Source organism: Rousettus aegyptiacus, unplaced genomic scaffold (assembly GCF_014176215.1).
Source record: "Rousettus aegyptiacus isolate mRouAeg1 unplaced genomic scaffold, mRouAeg1.p scaffold_m13_p_12, whole genome shotgun sequence".
NCBI classification, from domain to species: domain Eukaryota; kingdom Metazoa; phylum Chordata; class Mammalia; order Chiroptera; family Pteropodidae; genus Rousettus; species Rousettus aegyptiacus.
This window is the reverse complement of record NW_023416287.1, coordinates 63973180-63993921: the sequence shown is the minus strand read 5'-3', so window position 1 is coordinate 63993921 and position 20742 is coordinate 63973180. Positions and strand designations below refer to the sequence as shown.

General features: G+C 37.6%; 1 protein-coding gene across 3 annotated transcripts in view; it reads right to left on the bottom strand.

The window, feature by feature from the left end:
- Positions 1-20376, bottom strand: part of RNF125 (ring finger protein 125) — a 32065-nt gene extending 11689 nt beyond the window's left edge. Inside the window, exons 1-5 of one of the 3 annotated variants that reach the window (XM_016166748.2) lie at positions 19985-20376; positions 9400-9553; positions 6117-6211; positions 5326-5416; positions 1234-1260 (exon numbers count right to left, since the gene is read on the bottom strand). In XM_016166748.2, coding sequence (XP_016022234.1) covers positions 1234-1260; positions 5326-5416; positions 6117-6211; positions 9400-9553; positions 19985-20148 — 531 coding nt within the window. In that variant the 5' untranslated portion in view covers positions 20149-20376. The remainder of the gene's footprint in view (positions 1-1233; positions 1261-5325; positions 5417-6116; positions 6212-9399; positions 9554-19984) is intronic. The other 2 variants (XM_016166750.2, XM_016166749.2) reach the window with 2 other exon arrangements.
- Positions 20377-20742: the final 366 nt, after the last annotated feature.

Below are 20742 nucleotides of genomic sequence, written 5' to 3'. Positions count from 1 at the left end.
AACCGACGACTGTTCGAGATCTAAAAAGGGAATCATTAATTTTGCCCAGGAAATTAGGAAAGGATTCAGCTGAGTTGCTGGTAACAGAAGTGGGTCTTAAAGAATGATCCAGTCATGCCAGGAAGGAACATCACAAGCAGAGGAATCAATGTGGGAAAAAGCTGGGAAATTCTGAAAAGAAAGAAAAATTCTTCTGCTTCACATCTGTTGCTGTAACACAGTAATTGGGCCAGTTGGGATAGGGGAAGAACTAGGGGTACTGAGTCGATACATAAGATCAGATGAGAGTCCTTTTTCAACTGTATACCTCTCTTTCTTTCTTTGATTCTGATACGACCACTTTCTCTCCCCAGAGGAATTCTCAGCCACCTTCAAGAATCACTGTTACTAATGGGAAAGTAAGAATGATTTAGCTTAACATCATTCTTTATTATTATTATTATTATTATTATTATTATTATTTTATTATTTATGCCTACAGCACCTGGTCTTCCTAGGTGGTCTCCCATCCAGAACTAACCAGACTCGACCCTGTTTAGCTTCCAAGATCAGACATTGGGCTTGTTCAGGGCATGGTTGTAGACCATGGACCGTGGCTCCAGTGGGGCACGAACTAAGGATCTTTTGTGTATAAAGCAGATGTGCTGATTGCTACACTCTGGAACCATGTCCAGCTTAGCATCATTCTTTAGGTGTGCTGTCATTGAGAAAAGGTTGAGAATTGCAAGGTAAGGGCTTCTGAGAATCCATAAAATGTATAAAAATCTATATAAGAACATATGACCTTTGGCCATCAGTGTCCTAGAGGTGAACATCTAATATGGGTACATCAGGCACATTTCCCAAAACCCTTCCCACCAATCACCAAAGACATAGAATGGATTTGATGCTGCTCCATGGAGCTATGCCATCCTGTCCCCATCCCAGTTTTTCTGAACTTATTAGGTTTCTCAAAATAACACCTCTCCCTTATACCATAAAAATTAAGGGTAATATAGCTGAGAGAACACAACTAACAGGGATAGTCAACCTTCCAGCTCACCAAACCTTGCTTTCCCCCATTTTTGTGCCATTACAGGGGATCCCATAAAGAATACCTCTCTCAGTACAGGTCCTTGAAACACCTCGTTGTGAATGAGGTATATTTTATATTATAAAACTTGAATTTTGATTCTAAAGTTTGTACATGATTGATTTAATAAAAAGTAGGAAAACTGGATGGGAGAACTTTACCTTTTTCTGGCACCTTCTTCTTAGGTTCTAAAAACACAGATATCATACAATTATTTTTTACTGTCAGGGCCTTTCGGTTGCTAAGTACTGTCTATATATGTCATTTAAGAGCAATGAAGGGCATATTCTGACAAGAACTGAAATCCAAAGATGAATTCTAAGAGTACAAGTGTAAATGAGTTGGAAGATAGTGCACTTATGTTACAAACATTTCAAGATGCAAAGGATCTGATGCTTTGGAACTTCTGTAACAATGGACATTCAGCTATATCTCTCGTTTAGGTTAATCTTCATAGCAACTCAGCCAATGATTTAATACTTTCCTTATGATGGTAACTGCCATTTGTGGGAATAAATTAAAGATCACTGAATCCAACTCCAAAAGAAAAGAGTTAAGTACTGACAATAATTACAGGCAAATACGTAACCAGAATTAAAGTACCAGATTGCATATTTAACTTAGTAGGAGTTTGAAAGCAAATTGAATGAAGATTTTCTCCCTTCTAAAATATTTATGCACATACTGCTCAGTTAAGTTGCAGATAGTCTACATACCCATGGAAATAAATTTCTGTAGAGGCAAGTGGCTCAGACACCACAGTTTATGTTCCAAACCAACAGAAGTCCTGCCCTTCCCTTGAGAAATGCATCTCTGGAGCAAGGCAGAAAATAAAGGACTACTAGAACCTTTGAACCTGGGTGGATGGTTTTTTCATATATATACTACTTTGTGCCAGGTTTTCTGCCAAGAACTTGACATGAAATACTGAACGAAGTAGTTAAGTCCCATGACTTCGTGAACCTAATAACTTAGAGGAAGAGACAGATATGAAATGAATATATAACTACAAATGGTGGTAAATAAGAAAAAAAGGAGAAAAGCAAGAGCTGAAATTAATTTGGGTGTCAGAGAAGGCTTCCTGAGGAAGTGAAACTTAAGCTGAGCTCTGAAAGATAAATAAGAGTCAGGAAAAGAAAGAGCACTCTGGGCAGAGAGCATAGCCCAAGAGTATGGTTCTGGCTAAAATGTTTTCCCTTTACAAGATAAAATACCAAATTTCTCTCAAGTTAGCCTCATAATTCAGTCTCAAACATGTTGCTTGTGTCATTTGCCTCCTTTGAGTCTAATATACCACAGATATAATTTTTCATAATATTAAACATGACAGAATATACATACTATGTGACAAAACAGAGCTGTTTACGGCTGCATATGAGAAAAGTCAAAATTCCTCATTGTTGTTAATCTACCACCCAGTTTTGAGCAAATCAGAAAGAGATTAGTTGCTTATAGTTTGAGCTCTGAATTATTTAATTATTTCTGGAAGGCAGAATCATTTGTCCAAGTTTCTAACTACCATGAAACTTCTTACTACAAGGAAGTCAGATGGCATCGCTAACCTCATTATCTGCAGGCAAAACCAGAAATCCATTCCTTTAAAGCAACATCCTTGCTAACTTCTACTTCAACCTGGAATCAGCCTCAGACTCAGCCCTCCTTGCCCAGCACTTCTACCAGTGTGTTTCACCTATGCATCCCCACTGGGGATCCCTAAGCACATGAACCTCAGCCATGCCACAGTGTCCACCTCTAGCCTCTTCATAACCAGAGCGTACATCTGACTTCTACTGGCTCTAGATCCTTCAGAGTGACAAGTATCTTGAGCTGTTACTCAAAAATGAAACACTAACTTAGGAAACTAGAAGGTCTGTTCCAGTGGCCATCTCTAGATGACCCTAGCATATTAAAGAAACATGGATCTTCTGAATAATCTGCTCCTGCCTCAAGGCCATAATAATATCCTGGTCTCGTGGTAAAATTTTACCAATTGACCTCCCTCACTCCTCCCAGCTTAGGTTCCCCAACTATGAGAGTATATGGCTTTCTTTGAGAAATCTCCTGTGGCCTTGATTTTATATATAGTTGCAAAAGTGGTAGTAACCTACCATATTACCACCACCCTCTTTTGTTTATGAGGTAAACATCATGTGACAAAGAGCACTTACTTTATATGTTTGACTATAACCCTGCGAGCAAGGCTATTAACTGCTACCTTGTAAAAAAGGCATCATCATCATCATCATTTCCATTTTACAAATATTGAAACCGAGGCAGAGAGGTTAATGGGATTTGCTAGGATTTGCACCCAAGCTTTTCTCCTCCAAAGCCTAGGCTTTTAACTACTAAATTCCAGGGGCAATCTGATCCAGCCATTTCTGGTTTATTTCTGTCCTATGGTTGACTTTCTTCAATGACCTAATTATGGAAGACCTAGCTGGAATGGACCACCTTCAATCTGATGGCCAAACTGAGCAGCAAGCACATGGACAGGATTTCTGCTGGAGCAGGTACACAGTACCAGTGGACATTCCAGTATATGGCCTGCCCTAGATTGCTGTATAATGCAGCCCATGGTCCAGAGTGCTTGGTGTTCCTCCAATCAGAGCAGCATACCTAGCACTACTGGTCAGGGCTCAGGCTGTGTCGATAATACCTTCTTCATAGGGTTGCTAGGAGGAGAAAAGGACACACTTAGAACTCAGTAAATAGTAGCCATTATTATGCCATCCTGATGCTTTCTTCTAACTTCCTAAGTTCTCTAGGGACCTATATCATAAGACAACTCTTTAGCCCACTTCCTCCCACAGAGAAAATGGAGCAGGAAAAGCCCATGGCAATCTCCCCTATTCCCCAAACACGTATCAAGCTCCTAGCCAGCCATTCCAAGAACCAAACCTGTAGGCCATTAGGATCAATAACAAATACTTTTGACTGCATTGTGTGGCTTTTCTCATGAACTTGCTGGTAAGGCACAGGAGTTCATCATGCAAATCCTGGAGCTAGACTATTGTGTTCAAATTGTGGTTTTCCAGCTGTGTGACCTTGTAAGACTTAACTTCTCTGAGCCTCAGTTTATGATTTATAAATTGGGAATAATAATCACACCTATCTCATAGGATTGCGAGGACTATTTGTCTATATCTATCTCTGTATTCAGCTCTCATTTAGCTATCTAATATATACTTATGGTTCAATCTCATCCACTTTCCAAAAAGGTATTATGAAGAAAAAAGCAACGAATTAAAAAAAACAAACTCATATGTATATATAAATGACACGCATACATACATGCACATAGACATATAATTATATACGATTATAATATAAAACTAAACTACTATTTAAAATAATCTTCAAGATATAACTTTATATCTGTTAAGCTTGAGTAATTTTAAAATATATGTATAGAATCTTAGATAGGTGAATGTGGTTTATCATAAATTGCTGACATATATATAAATTGACAAACTTTTTGGAATATATTTAATAAGTATATTTCAAGAGTTATTAAAAGGTTTGCAGCCTCATTTCCAGAAATATCAATCTAAGAAAAAATCCAATAAAATAAGAAGTTTAAATGTATAAGAACATGAATTCAAATCTTAAAAACTGGAAATAATCCCAAGTGTCTAAAAATAGTAAGATGGCTAAGTAAATTATGATATATCCATCATCATCCAGCTTTACCTCACAACTATATAGGAATAAAAATTATAAAAACCACACAGCAAAGTAGAACTAAAATGCCAGGTTGAAAAGAAAAAAAGCATTCACTATGAATCTGGGAAATGGTGAGCAATATGTGTATTTAATATACAAGCATATGGATAAATATTCAGATTAAGAAATAAAATAATAGACTGATTAATGAAGATGAATGACTGTGACTGTCATTTCTAGTGTATTTTCACGAAAATTCTATTTGCATCATTAAAAAATGTTTTTAACTTAGGATGTGACCACAGTTAGTATAGTAATGTTAGATCTTAACTGTGCATTTTGAATTTTCTTAGTTGATTATGCCCATGATTATCTGTAAAGATAATGTTGTCTAATTTCATAAATGAATGAGTGATTGCACATTAGCAATTCTTGTCAGTTTCAATTCAACACATATTGTTAATGTCATGGAATTATCATAACCTTGACATAAATTATCCTTTATATCTATAATAGAAGACTATCAAATGGATTTTCTAATGTATATTGAATTTAGACATTGCAAAAATATATAGAACAAAAATCTTTACCACAGGTCTCCTTTCCGATCTGTGATGAGTAATACAATGATCGAGCAAGCTCTCTTCATCCAATTCCCTCTGACAAAATGGACATACACATCTGGAAATTGCACAGAATACAAATATTACTAAAATTGTTGGCAATTAGACGGTGGTTACTTAACCAGAGGTAAAAAATAAAATGTGAATAGATCTTATTTCCAGTCCCTATTCTTTCTGATTTGATATTATTTTTCCTGTCTTGATAATGTTCTTGGCGCCTACATTTTTTTCTCATGAGAAATGTAAATGTGTATCCTTAGGGGGACGGGGTACTTCCTTATTAGAATATAAACCAAGATGTTGCTTCCTATCTTCAAAGTGGAAATCCAGCAAAATGAGAAGGAATGAGCTAGGGAACTGAGCAGTGGTGATGAAAAAGTAAAGATGAATAACCTCTTAATCATGATCTACTTCAAAAACCTATTAGTCAGAAAGTGGAAACTAGCAGAAATGAACAGTTCTGCATTCTATTTTTGGATCTTCCTTAATACAAACTTGTCTGAGTTCATTTCTCTCATTTCTCTAATATTTGGCTGATTTCCTCCAAGCAAAGTTTTTAAAGTAGAGAGAGCAAAATTCTTTCAAAATTATTGCTATTAAGAAAAAATTACCAACAACAGGTATTATGGTTAAGAGCCTAAATATAAATACATGTGTATTTTCGCAATAAAAATGTTAAACTTTCCAGCTCATTAAATTCTGTATCGAATTCAGAACATATAGAATTCAGCACTAAACTATACTGTGTTGAAACAAACCTTGTTGTCGTTTCCTCGAGCTCTTGTAGTGGTCCATACCTATCTATGTACTTCTCACAAGTTCTTATGTGTGCCCTCATGTCGCTGAGGCAAACCTATATGAAAGCAAATTTAAAATAAACTCACTGTTTAAAAGGGGATCAATAAAGTTTTATGTGATCCAACTTTATTACTTTCATTATTTCAAAAAAGTTCATAGTGTGGGGTCAGTTGATTTTAAAAGGATGTATTCATGATGACAGCATAACAAAGTTAAGGCATTATCGAAAATTAAGGCAATTTTTAAATTTCTCTAATACTTTGAAGATCCAATGATGAGTTCTTGAATTTGATTCTTCTAGAAAGCACATGTTTTTTAAAGTGGAAAGGCATACATCAACTCAAATTTACTTTTTGGGGATGCCATTACCTAAATCAGTGTTGGAAAGAAGGAAGTGGGAAAGAAAAAAAGGAGAGGAAAAAAAGAAAGAGGAAGGAAAGGGAAAAAAGTAAAAAGAAGAAAGAGAAAGCAAGGAAAACAAAGAGAGATTAGAAGAATAAGTGGACGGATTTTAGAAATGTCCATAGTAAGTAAAAACAAACCCTGTGCCTCGGGGAAAAATATAAATACCATGATTTCATAATATATCTAGCAGTATCACATGAATTCACAACACACAGTATACTTAATGGCTCCATTAAGAGCACATATAAAAGACAGCTCTTGCAGTCCATTTTCATTCAGGCCAAATAAAGAGCCCTTGTTCCTCCAGATATACATTCAGAGAGCCTAACCATGAGGGATCTGTTGCTAAATAACACATATTCTACTCAATGTTTCATTAGAAACCCTGATAAGATCTTGTACGAAAGGAAGCTTTACAGTTGTGGTAAGGTGGCTGAGCTTCATTTTGCCCAAGCTACGGAAGTTAAACTTCAAACATGAAATATACCATGTCAAGGAAATAGTTATAACTGCTTAACAAAAGACCAAAAATATAAACGAAATGCAAAAGTAAAAGCAAATCTTTGCTTTGTAAATATTCTTCTAAAAGATATAAAAATTAGGACTGAGCCAGGCAGCTGTCTTAAAATAAGCCGCTGTACAAACTTTAACATCCAACTTTGCACATTAGTGCTCTCTCGTCTCTCTACTACTTTTGTTAAAAGTTTCTTTCTTCTTCTTTGTATCCCTTGATCATCAAAGAGAAGCATTCCTCACATAAATTAGCAATTTGAGGACTATATACTGACAAATGAATTGATAAATTTATATAATATCTGCTCTGGAGACAAAACTCTGTAAGACATTGTAAGACATGACAGAAGTATAAGCTACTGTGCTTACAATCTAAAGGTGCTTACAATCTAATGGAGTTATAATAAAAGATGTGCAGACGAGCAGATGGGAAACCATTATATATTGGGGACTGGAATACGAAGGCCAGTCCTCATGAGATGAAGGTCTGGTTTGGACCCTGAAAAGTAAGCAGAGTCCACAATGGCTACAGGAGGAATGGCAGTACTCCTGGCATGAGAGGTAACATAAAAAAGAAGAGACAGACCCAAGAAATATCTCAAAGGAAAGAGCAAAATACTTGTGAATAATCAGAAATGGAGTGGGGATGAAAAAAAGAAAGGGGAAAAAAAAGGAAGGGCATTTCCATCTGGGATAATTGAGAGAATGTTTTTTGTCATAAATATCAAAGGCGGAATAGAGAACTGGATGATAAAATAATATCCCGAGTTTGATTTTGTGCATGTTAAGTTTTATATGATGACAAAAATATCAAAGTAAAAACAAGCAATAATCTATTAAGACGAATGTAGAAATCTATTGATTTTGAGCATTTCCTATGTTTCATACCATGCTAAAAGCCATGTTTTCTCATTTACCTTTAAAACTATTGCATGACACAAATACTATAATTCTCATTTTTCAAAGAGGTAAACAATAATTTAAATAAATAACTTGCCAAAAACCACAAAGAATAAGTGAGAGAATTAGTGTGTGATCCCATGATGTTTAATTCCAAAGACCATGCATAAATTCTGTAGTTGGGCAGCCATTTATCGAGACTCATTGAGTCTTACATAAATATCTATTTAAAAAACATGTACATTAAGCACTTACTATGTGCCAGTCACTTTTCAAAGTGCTGGGTGCACAGTTGCCAATAAAACAGACATAGTCCTTACCATTACGGAACTTAAATCTGGTGGGGATAATTGACATTAAATTAAAAATCATAAAAGCAAAATTAGAAGTGGTGAGAAGTGCTATAAAGGGAATACAGAGTGCTAAGAGAAAGTATAACAGGCTATAATTTAGATTAACAACCAAAAAAGGTTTACTAAAGAAATTTAGGTCTTCAGTACAAGAGCTCTCTTGGTTTCCACACTGGTATACCTAAATATACCCCCCTCAGCAGTTCAAACTTAACATATCTAAAACTTAACTCTTTGGATTCTTCTCCGAACCTGTCCCCTATGTTAACCCCTCCACCTACTCACGTCAGAAACCTCCCAGGCATTATTGACACCTCATTCCCACTCACTCCCACATACGGTCAATTACCGATTTCCTTTGATTCTTTCTCCTAAATATACCTTTAAAAAAACCCTCTTATTCCATATATTATGCTATCACCCTAACCCACCTTCCTTACTTGAACCATCCAAATAGCCGCCTAATTGGCTTCACCAATCCTGCTTTTGCTCCCTCCAAACCACTGCCCACGTACATCTTAGAGAGATATGAAAATCTAAACCCGATCAAAAGATTACACTTTTCCTATGACTTGATATTACATTTAGGATAAAATCTAGACTCTTTTGTATGGTCTCCAAGACCTCAAATGATCTAACTGGGCTAGTATAGTATCAAAGGATAAAAACTACGATGAGGAAGTGATCAAAATACTACAGAAAGAGAGATAAATACTGCAAAGTCCAGTAGAACATGAGTGCAGTTATGCCACTGGATTTAGTAATAAAATTATTTATAGCTAAGCTGCAATAGAGTAGCAAGAATGGAAGCCACATAACAGAGGGTCATGGGAGTCACAGGAAGAGAGGAAATAGAGGTGGCTGACAAAAGCATTTATTTGAAAAATTAAGTGATGGTAAGAGTCAGGTGACCATTTTCAACGGCCTACACATATGAAATTGGACAAAGTCTGAGATAATAAACTTTAGGAAGTCGGGTTAAGATGAGGTCAAAGGCATAGGCAAAACAATTAGTTGCATAACAATTTTCTCCACGGTCTAAACTGGTAACCTGAGCACAGGCAGGGTCCCTTACCGGGGTGTCACACTCAGTGCATTTCTGGTACTCTGATTTCATTCTTTTGGCTACATCCGTTGCTGGAACTCCTTCTGAAGGAAGATATGCTCGACAATACGGACAGGTCCACTTATTGTTCTTTAGACTGGTAGCAATACAGGAACGGCAGAATCTACCCAAAACAAACCAAGAATACATCACTTTCCTTTAAAGGTATAAAGGAGCCACCACTATCTGTTTATTTGTATAAGCTGTATTTTAATGACACTTTGTACACCAAATTAAAGATCTGGCCAGTCTCTTACCTTCCCAGTAATGCTTCTCTCAGGCCACATGTTCTCACTACATGCACTGCACACACTTAAACAAAAGGATACAAAGTAGTGAAATACATTCCTATAAATGGAGTTAACACTATACTCCAAAAGATACTCACTGTGTTCTTTCTTTTCTTTAACATTATTTTACCTAAAATTTTTTGGAAAAATAGGTCTTTGCTCTATAGAACTTTGTGAGTTAGATAAGAAAATAGCAGCAAGATGAGGAGGTAAAAATACCATCTACTTTAGAAGTCTTTATAAAATAATTTTAAAGTCATCCTTGGATTGGGAAAATTATCTAATCAAATTTACACCTCTGAGGAATATCCTCCAATTCAAGAAATATATTCTCTAGTTTGTTTAAAAATGATCATAATAAAATCTTAACATAATCAATAGAATTCACGCAATACCTTGACCTATTTATGGGAGCTATTGAAGGCTAAGTGCACACAGAAGCAAAAAATGAGCATTTAGGGAGGTTATATACATTAGCATGATCTGACAGCTCTTAAAGTATTCAGCGTATAATATCTACGTGGGAGTACTAAACATGGTAAAAATTATTAAAAATTTAAGTATACCATACATACTGAAAGTTCACATATCATAGGTACATAATTCAATTAAATTTTGCAAACTGAATTCGTAATGATATTAGCCATTAATAATTCTTTAAAGTACTCTCTTTCTGCATCTGTTATAAAATTCTTATAGGCACACAGAGGATGCTGACGTTGGCATAGTTTCTGAGGCACTTGATGGATGTTTATGCCTGCCCAGCATCCATTTCCTCTTTTTCTTGCAATAGCATCCTGATTTTGCCCTGCAGGAACTACATCTCTTAGACCAATCTGGTGGGACCTCAACCAAGGTGCCCAACATCCCCTGCTGAAGGCGAGAGAATTTGAAGTAGGCCATATTAAGTGAACATTCTCTGTGGAAGATAAATAATAAACAGAGTGACATAAAGACTGATTCAGCAACAACTCAATGGGACTGTCCTGCTCTTTATTTAGAACCCCAGATCTGCCTAGGTTTCTATCCCTTTTTTCCTAGGTGTTTTTGTTATTATTGTTGTTTGGTAACTATTTTGATATAATTTCAAGTGTGATTCACTTTTTTTTCCTACAAATTTTTAAAGCACCTTAATTCTTTTACCCTTAACAAACTCCTAAGAAAGCTCATTATTTCCATTTATAGATAAGGAAACTGAGGTATTTTGAGGGTAATTTACTTCTGCAAGGTCACATCTATATAAAGTGCCTGAACTTGGCTGGTCTTAAGCTGGGGTTTTCTGACCCAAAATTTGGTAACTTTTCTTTCCACCACCACAGCTGGCCCAGTTGGAAAGAGCAATACTTTTGGAATCAAGACACCTAAGTCTTCGGCTCCATTTTACTTCTCTCTGCCTCAGGTGATTAGTTTTAAGTTCTAAGGCACAATCTGTCCTTGTATCTCTTTGAGTGCCTAAAAATTGGTTCTCAAAGGATGGGTGTTGAAGGATATTGCTTACAAATGGCTCAAATGCTCAACTCATAATTCACATATCTAATATAACACCTATGGTTCTAGCATGAATTATTTGGTTTACGTAATTTAGGAGCAAGCAGATAACACTTTGTTTTTTGTCAATCAAAACTCTTTCTCTTCTTCACACGACTTATTTGAGTTTATGCCAATACAAGCAGAAGACTAATATTTGTGCTAAGCTCCCTGGTGGGCACTGATATACATACCTTATCTCATGTAGTCCTTACAGTAATCCTACCTTATCTCATGTAGTCCTTACAGTAATCCTAAAATGCTGCTCTGCTCTCTCCTCCTTGGCTGATGGTAAACTGAGTTTCAAAGAGGTGTAACAACTGGCCAAGGTCATACAATCAGAAGACAGTAGTGCTTTTCTCCTTAATTTTGGGAGAGGTTCAAAGTCTTCAGTCTTTTTAAAGACACTTTAATTCCTCCCTTTGAGAAGCAAAAGCAGCAAAACTGTATCACTGATGTACCTGTATAAACCAGGGGACTTTACAGAGTACATTCCTGTTGTCATTTTGTAAATGTTTTGCACATGTTTTTGTAACTATGCTAGGTAACTGTAACAATGAAAATGCCTAGTAGATATTCACAAAAAGTAGAACACTTAAGCCATTTTTAAAATCAACTCCGTCACTATAACCCCCTATGTCTGTACAGTGATGTTATATGTGGCATGAAACTCTCAAATAAGCATTAAATAGATGTTATTGCATTATATAAGATATTAGTTGCAAATCTGGTAGGTTAGTTAATTACTCATTTTAATAAAACTGATTATTAAATTAAGGAAACATATCAAGACCAAGGTGTTTTGGAAGAGAATTGAATTTACTGATTAAGAGTACATAAACACCACAACTTTTAAAAGTGTTACTGTGGAAAGGAATTGGAAGTGACTGTAGCTCCAGTCTTACTTTCTGGGTGCAGAAACAAGATTGCAGACCTGCTTAGTTCAAAAGATATGAGGTTAAAATTCTTTCCTTAAAGGTATAGTTATCAAATTCAAATCATGACAGCTGGAGAATTTAACATCCCTATCCTAATACACTAGCATAAAAAGTATAGGAGTGATCAAACATTTTATAAATTTTCTAATTAGAATCCACACAGGGCTATTCAGGTTTAGGGCTATGGGCCTTATAATAAGGTCTATAGACAAGATAGCTCCAAACTAAAATTTCTTAGAAAGCAAAGTATAGAAGTGTATATATAGTATAAGCTACTTGCAAGTTTGTAGATGTATAAAACATCTAGGATAAAGAAGATAAGAACATTTATCTACCTGTTAGAGAAGTGAGAAACTGGAAAAAAGGGGTATGATAGAAGAAGGAGGGCATTTTCATTGTCAAATTTGAAGTGTGAACCATATGACCGTATTACCTGAATTATAAACAATTCTTTAAAAAACTTAATCACCTACAACTACTTGAGATAAATGGTCTGGTACTATTTTATAAAACAAAATATATAGATACCCTTTGGCCCTATAAGACCAAGCCTGTGTATTTACTTAAAAGAAATGAAAAATATGTCCATTGTACAAAAATATTCATAAGGAATGTTTTCATAATAGTCTCAAATTGAAAATAAGCCAGGCGTCCATTAACAAGAAAATAAACAAACATGGCATATTCCTACAATGGAATACTATATGGCAATAAAAAAGGAAGAACCAATTACTGCACAAGCAACAATATGGAGGAATCTCAAAGACAGATTGAGTGAAAAAAGCCACACACAACAGAGTACATCCTGTATAATTCCACTTATGTGAAGTTCTTGAATAGAACTTCTATCTGTGGTAGAAAAAAAAATTACAATGGTTCCCTATGGGGATACATGGGCAGAGATTGGATGGGAAGGAGCAAGAGGGACTATCTGGGGGTAAAGCAAATATTCTATATTGACAGGGGTTTGGGTTCAATATTTGTCAAAACTCGGCCAATGTTATACCTAGGATGTATGGATTTCAATGTATGTGTAATTTACCATAAGAACAAACAAACCATAAATAAATATTGAACTCTGGTTAATATTACAAAAGCTGATATGAGAAAGGATAAAGTGTGCTGATATCTGTAACTACTTTGAAATGCATCAAAAATAAGATGAATTGATGGATAGATAGTATGTGATAAAGTGAGAGATAGAAGCAAATAGAGCAAAGTTAACGATTGTAGAATCTAAGTAGTAGATATATAGGTGTTTACTGTACAGTTTTTTCAACTTAGCTGTATATTTGAAATCTTTCATAATAAAATGTTGGAGAAGATAAACCACCTTACAATGACTTAAAATTTCTTTACTTAGTCCTGAGAAAACTTTAGTTGGAAAATAAGGAAGGGAAATGTTTGGAGGATGAGAGACCTGATATCTTTACTGGAATGTGATTTGAAGAAAAATATTTACATTGCATTTATGAGTATTTAAATAAATTTAAAGAACATCAAACAATTTGAAATATAATAAATGACAGAAGAGAGAATATGCAAAACTTTAGAAAAATGAATTTGAGCGGCTTTTAGCAAGAACAGTTATTCCATGGTTATAATGTAGACTTTATGAGAAAATGCATAAATCTGGACAAGTCCCTAGATCCAACCATATAAGCATCCACTCACTGGCAAAACTGTTAGTAATATCTTATTACTGCCTGGCAATATTGACACACCACAGATGAAACCGTGGCAGTGTCTAAGGTCCCTGTTCTCAGAGTTCTAGCATGGGGAGAGAGGAAATAAGCAGGTAAACAAACAAGACTGGCAAATGATAAATGCTCTAAAAAGAATAAAAGTTATAAATAAAATAACAGTGTGTGGGGTAGAGGAAGCAGTTAGATGGGGGTCCCCAAGATATTTGAAGGCACCAGTCTTGGGAAGATCTGGGAATGGTTTCCCAAGCTGAAAACAAAAGCTACAAAAGATAGGCACCATCTTGCTGAGATATTAAAAGCCATGTAATCAGAGGTGTGTGGGAAAGTAGGTAGGAAACAAGCTATAAAGCCATAGCTAAGAGTGATGGGAATACATTGGAGGGTTTTAAGTAAGGAGGTAATGTGACTTGATTTAAATTATACAGATCACTAGTTGCTGTGTCAAGGATGGATAACAAAAGTACAAGAGCCACAATGAGGAGACCATTTTTAAGTTCATTGTAAGAGTCAGTTCAAGATAAGATGGTGGCTTAGATAAGCAAGGTAGCACCAGACAGTACAAGTGAACAGATTTAGGATTTATTTTGGAAGTAGACGCTAAAGGACTTACAACATACCAAATGACAATAAATATATGTCCCATTATGCTAAGTGGAATAAGTCGAATGCAAAAAAACTACTTATAGTATGATTCCAAAACTTAGTGACAGAAAGCAGATGGGGTTACCTGGGACCAGGAGTTTGGGGAGGGGATTAACTGCAACGGATTCAATGGGAACTTTTTAGGGTAATGAAACTAACTGTTCTAGATCTTGTATGTGGTGATGATTATAGGACTGTATATAATTACCAAAATTCATCAACCTGTGTTCTTTGTGTGAATTGTACTGTATCATTCCAATAAAGCAGAAAAACACAACACAACACAACAAAAATTATCCAAACTGGTCAGTAACAACAACACTGCATGGAGGAGATCATACACAGCATAGAACCATTCAGAATCTTGTAGGCCTTCCTCCTATACAGCTCCAGACATGTAGCAGCTACTCAGTAAACCCAACTAATTAAGTCAGTTGTGAAGAATTGCCCAAAGGAGAATTAGGGAGTTGTAGCCTTCTGGAAGAACACAAGGGATGGAAATGGACACGAACCTAAATAGATAAGGGATTCCTACTTGTCTGCTCCATAAGGGCATAATCAGAATGAGGAGGATTTGGGTGAAAGATAGAAGCTGAGGATAGAAGTCAATTGCACTTTTTAAAGACCCGTTCAATGTTTTCAAAAATTCTGAATGAGTTGCTATTGCTTTAAAATCACATTTTACATACAAACCCAAATTTTTGGCTTCTCCTGAAAAGCTACCCTCCTGCAACACTGGACTCAATTCCCACATGGCCACATGAGTTGGCACCCCTTCCTGTGGAGTACTCACCCTCCACAACCATTTACATCACTTGTAGTTCACCCCCCGTTGTGTTTGCAGCTCCTGAAGAAATTAATTAGGAACTAGATAATGACTCTAAGAACTCTGAAACCAGCTGGAAACTTAATTGCTTCACTCTCATTTGTTATCTTATTAACTCCTTTCTGTTTCCCTAAATTTAGTGATGAGCAATCAAACCTTTAAATGAAGAGGTGAGCAAAGTATTGGAGGAAAATAGGGGAAAGGGTTGCTCAGGACATTGGGTAAAATTATGTACCAATCTTAAGAGGTAAAACAAACCCTAAGTATAGTAGATTTAAAGAGGAAAGACATGCATGGGACTCCATGGGGCTTAAGGCTAGACAGGCGAAATAAGTTACAAAGAGGCAGTTCCCAAATGTGATTCTGGAAGAAGCCACTGGCAACATGTGGCCAGTCTAAAATTTTATTTATGTTCTCAGCGCTGGGCTGTTTCACTGTGGGTATGTCAATATGAAGCTGAAGAAAATCCTGAGTTGGCTTGAAAATGTGAATAGAATAGGAGAATTGCTATTGTTATTCAAGGCGACCATAAGTCTCAGTCTAAAATACTGCAATATAGGGCAATACATACACACACACACACACACACACACACACACACACACACACACGACTCCCTCTTCACCAGTGATGGATCAACCTGGACTGATCCAAGTGCAGTTATTCTTAGAACACAGGCCTTCCAACTACACAATGTCCCTCAAGATTTCCTTTGATTTGCTTATGAATTCAATTAGGTTACAAAGTCCATCCTGGAAATCATTTAGCCTCCAAAAATGAGCTCTGCATATCTCTACATTCCATTATGGGTTGATTTTAAATTTAACCCCTGAAGGAAAATTTTATTTCCTTTAACCTAACTTCTCTATACCCCTCAAACATTGTCCTCAACTTACTGCATCTTACCGTCAATTAAAAAGGATTATCTAAGGCTATGCTTCTCAAACTTTAATGTGGATATAAATCACCTGGGTATCTTATTAAAATGCAGATTCTGATTGATTAGATCTGATGCAAGGCCCATGACTCTATAATGCTGCTGGTCCACGAGCCAGTAACCAAGTTCTAAGTCGAATCTCAGCATACAACTCAATCTGTTACATTATATAGGTTCTGTTTGCTAGTGAATATATAATTTAATAGATCACTAATATTTAATTTGCCAACGACAACACTACTGTCGCTAAGGAAACAAAGAGCAGTCTAACCACCGGAAGAGGCAAATTTCAGGTCAGCTTAATTACATCCTTCTGAAATTCTCAGTAACAAGGCACACATAAGTAACCCTATAAAAGAACAGTTCAAAAACGATCATGGGACTCAAACTACATAGCATCGGTTGGCTGGCACTTTAGAGTGGTTGTCGCCAACTGACGGGTGTTCACCAAATTATCCAAACTGTATTTCGTTTTAGTCATTCATTAATTTACCCAATATCCAACACCTAATAAGTGTCAGCTAAACCTTAAAGGAGTGGCAAAATGGAAGGTGGTATTCCTTTATCAGAGCAATGGCTCTCAATAGTTTTTGGACCTTGATGGTACAAAAGACTCTACTCATTCCATTTTAAGTGACACCCAAGTACCTTGAGAGGAGTAATTCTATATACATTTGTTTTAGTATCAGGAGCCTGGATGGTTCATATTTAAATTGCAAAGTTTCATCCAAAGTCAAATCACAGATCAACTATTATGTTAGTGATAATTTGCAATCATATGGGAACTTCCATAAACTCCCACTACCTGAATTAAATAAACTATCTGCATCTGTGAATGAAAGTACTAATATATATTTCTGGATGAGTTTAAAATTCATCAGTTGATTCTCAGACTCTAAAGAACCACTAATTTGCTGCAGGTTTTACTGCTCATACTTGACCACAAATGAAACATTTACCTGAGAGCACTTCAGAATTCTCAACCATTTCATTAAAAAAAAAAAAAAAAAAAAGGCAAATTCTGTGACATAGAGCCATTTAATCTACTCAGTTGAGTGGAGAAGAGGCTCCTTGAACTTTCTATTACACTCCAGTTAGTAAATTCTTTTAGGTCTGTTCTCAACCTCTTAGCCCTTTTTAGGTGATAGGCGTAAAGTCAATTTGAAATAATAAAATTTTAAAATAGAACTGCTTGAACTTCACCAAACGAAAGAGAACTAAGCTAAAAGTAAGGCCATCTGAGGCAGCTTGGAAATGCGGCCCAATTTGATTCTAAAAGATTTAGAGAAATAAAGAATACCTGTTCATGAGTTTTCGCTTTGTGTAATAGCTTTCAAGGAAATGGAAACTATGTTTTGAACCTTTATTATAAGCTACTTTTACATTTTAAATACTCATAAAAAGTTCTATTACCCTATTTTATAAATGAAGCAACAGATTCAACTTGAGATTAAGATTCAGGTTGGTCACAGAGCTAATAAGTGGCACAGTTAAATTTCAAATCCTGCTCTCTATCGAGCCCATTGTTTCTACTTAATCACAATACAATTTATAAAGTGCTATATACATATTCATTCAAGGTATTGTTGCCATTATTATGCTTGACTTGAAATAGGTTTATAAACAGAAATTAGCAACAAATTTGGGAATCCAGTTCAGTATATTATAGAGAGGCTTCATTTGCGTTGCATCATTTTCCAATTTAAGTTCAATAGAAGAGAGTAATTGATTTAGGAAGTACAAATGATATTAACAGAATTCACTATTTCCAGAGTTGAAGGGACTCTAATTAACATTTATAAAGTAGAAGGAGCCTAAGTAAATTTGCCAAAAGGAGGAATATGGAAATTCTGCCTACTGGCAGAACAATGGACATAGATTTGTCAAAACAAAGAACAGTAAAGTGAGGGAAGGCCATTCCATCCAGCCTTTATTATACTTCATGACTATTTTTCCAGTTGCTGGTTTCCTATTCATTCTAACAAAGAAAAAGATTTTAAACAAGACAACATTTTGCAAATTTGTATTATCCTTTAGCAGACGTAAAAGCACTACAAACAGAAAGTTAAACCAGGGAAATCAATCCCCAATCAGATAACGATCTCCAACAACCAACAGCAAAACTGCCCATTTCAGTTCTACAAAAGGAATCTTCAAGATTTGATGACAAATGTGCATCTTTGTGTAACTTTAAAGCTTTAATGCTAATACAAACTATATACAGGACCAGCCTGAACTAATCAATGTATTTTATACGGTTACACAAAAACAACTTGGCTTCCATTTGGCCTTGGGATAGCATGTCATGAGTTACATCGGGACAGCTGGGAAACAACATCAATAATCAGCCAGGAGGTAAATTAGCCTTGAGTTTGAAGTACAAAGCTGAAAGAACAGGCCCTGAATACAACACAACCACAGAATAATGTCCAGGGCACTCCTATTCTAACATCTGTGTGGGCTGCAGATTTTTCTCCCTTGGCTCACTGCTAGGCTTTTCAGTGGTGAAAACTATTTCTCAGGTAATAAGCTACAGGTGTCAAGGACCACCTAAGTTAAGTCCTTTTAAAAAGCATTTTGAATCTAAAATATGGTACTTCCCCTACCCCCAAGCCAAAAGCACATACTAGCTACTGCGGTATCCCCCTGGCCTTTCATCAAACTATGATTAGTGGGTCATCCAAAGAAGACTTTAAGTGGGCTTCTGCTCTTGCTCTATGCAATCGCCACCCCATCCACCCCCACCCACCCAGTCATACACTCATCCCTCCACAAAAAGAAAGCTTCTAAGTAAACAAACACAAATTCGCAGATCCAACTCCTGCTACTAAAGTACAAATTAAGAAATTGCCAATTTTATAGATTTTGTTTTTAAACTCTTAGAAATCAGCACGGCTGTGCGCTAACGGCGAGTTTTAAATAGCACACGATATTTAAGACAGTTATTTTTTATCTATACTTTCTATCGATTTGGGGAGGCGGTGGGTAAGGCAGGTTATCTGCAACCACATGTCACTCGGTAGCTGAGTTTTAAATAGCTACATTCACGGGCTTGATGCAGCCCCGGAGCCCACCCTGACAGGTCGTTGAACTCTAACGACTGCTGAAAGTCACTTGGACATTCCCGTTCGACTAGACCATCTTGGAGGGGTCTGTGTTTCTGTAGGGCGGCGAGGTTGCGGGTGGGGGGGAAGGACGGTTTGCACAGATCCCTATTTGCCCAACAGAGGAGCCTTGGCGGGTGTTCTGGAACACGTGCACGCGGCCAGCAAAACAAAACCCAACCGGGGGCGGAGGGAAGCACCGCCCGATTAACCGAGTTCAGCGGGATAACTGTGTTCGGCAAGCCCACTGCTTAGTGCCCAGGCGGGTGCTGGTCTCCTGCCAAGATCACCCTCCCCGGCCAGCTGGCCAGCCCTGGCTCTCTGCAGGTCCCGCGCCTCAGATCCCCATCCTTGGGGCTCCCATCAAGACTTAATAAGGTGGCAGTTCTTGTTGCTGTTTTCTCCTCCTGAAATCCTTCCGACTGGGCACTTTTCCCGTGGCCCGCACTCGACGGTCCAGGTTTCTCACTGCAGCAGTTTCCTTCAAGCGCTGGCTTTTGAACACCCCCGCCCCGAGTCCTCGGCTCCCACAGCATCGCCCGCCCCCGGGGGTAGGTGTGCAAAACGAGCTTCCCTGGCACTTACATGTGGCCACAGCGGGTCCGGACAGGCTGGTGCAACACCTCGAGGCACACGGAGCAGTCGAAGGACGTGACGGGCAGCTCCGGCTCCCTCCTGCGCTCCAGGGCCCGGGGGGTGGCCGAAGCCGGCGCGGATTTGCCGCTATCGCTGCTCAGCACGGATCCCATCGCTGCTCCTCTCACCGAGACAGCTGCCAAGAGCTCAGAGCCTGCTGCCGGGTTGTTTTGTTGTCCTGCGGTGGAGGAAGGAAGTCCCGGCCCAGCTGTGATCGCCGCCTCCCAGAGCGCGCAGCAAAAGCAGCCTAGAAGCAGCCTCGGTCGCAGAGCCCAACCCCGGTTCTAGGGCAGGCCGAGTGCACGGCCGCGCGTCTGAAATTGCTTTTCGCTTGCTGCCTGGGTTGAGGCGCGGAGGCGGTAACCACACGGTGTACGCTGCAACGTCTCGTGGTCTTGAGAGGATTGAAACCTGAAACCTCAACTGCAGAGCGGAGGACCTGGTTCGGCAGTGAACTTTCCAGTTTGGAGCGCACATCCTCCTCCCCCACGGTCGCAAGTTAAGGAAAGCGCGGGCCTGGTCATGTTTTGTGGGAATCAGAGAACAGCCGCTCGTAAGGTGATGGTCCCAGCAGTCCTGCACCGTTGTAATCATAATAGGCCGCAAAGATGATCGATGACTGAGCGTCTTCTAAGACAGTGCTAACCTCTACTCCAGTGATCTAATCAATACTCCGTTAGCAGAGAGGTAGCACGGGATAGCGGAAA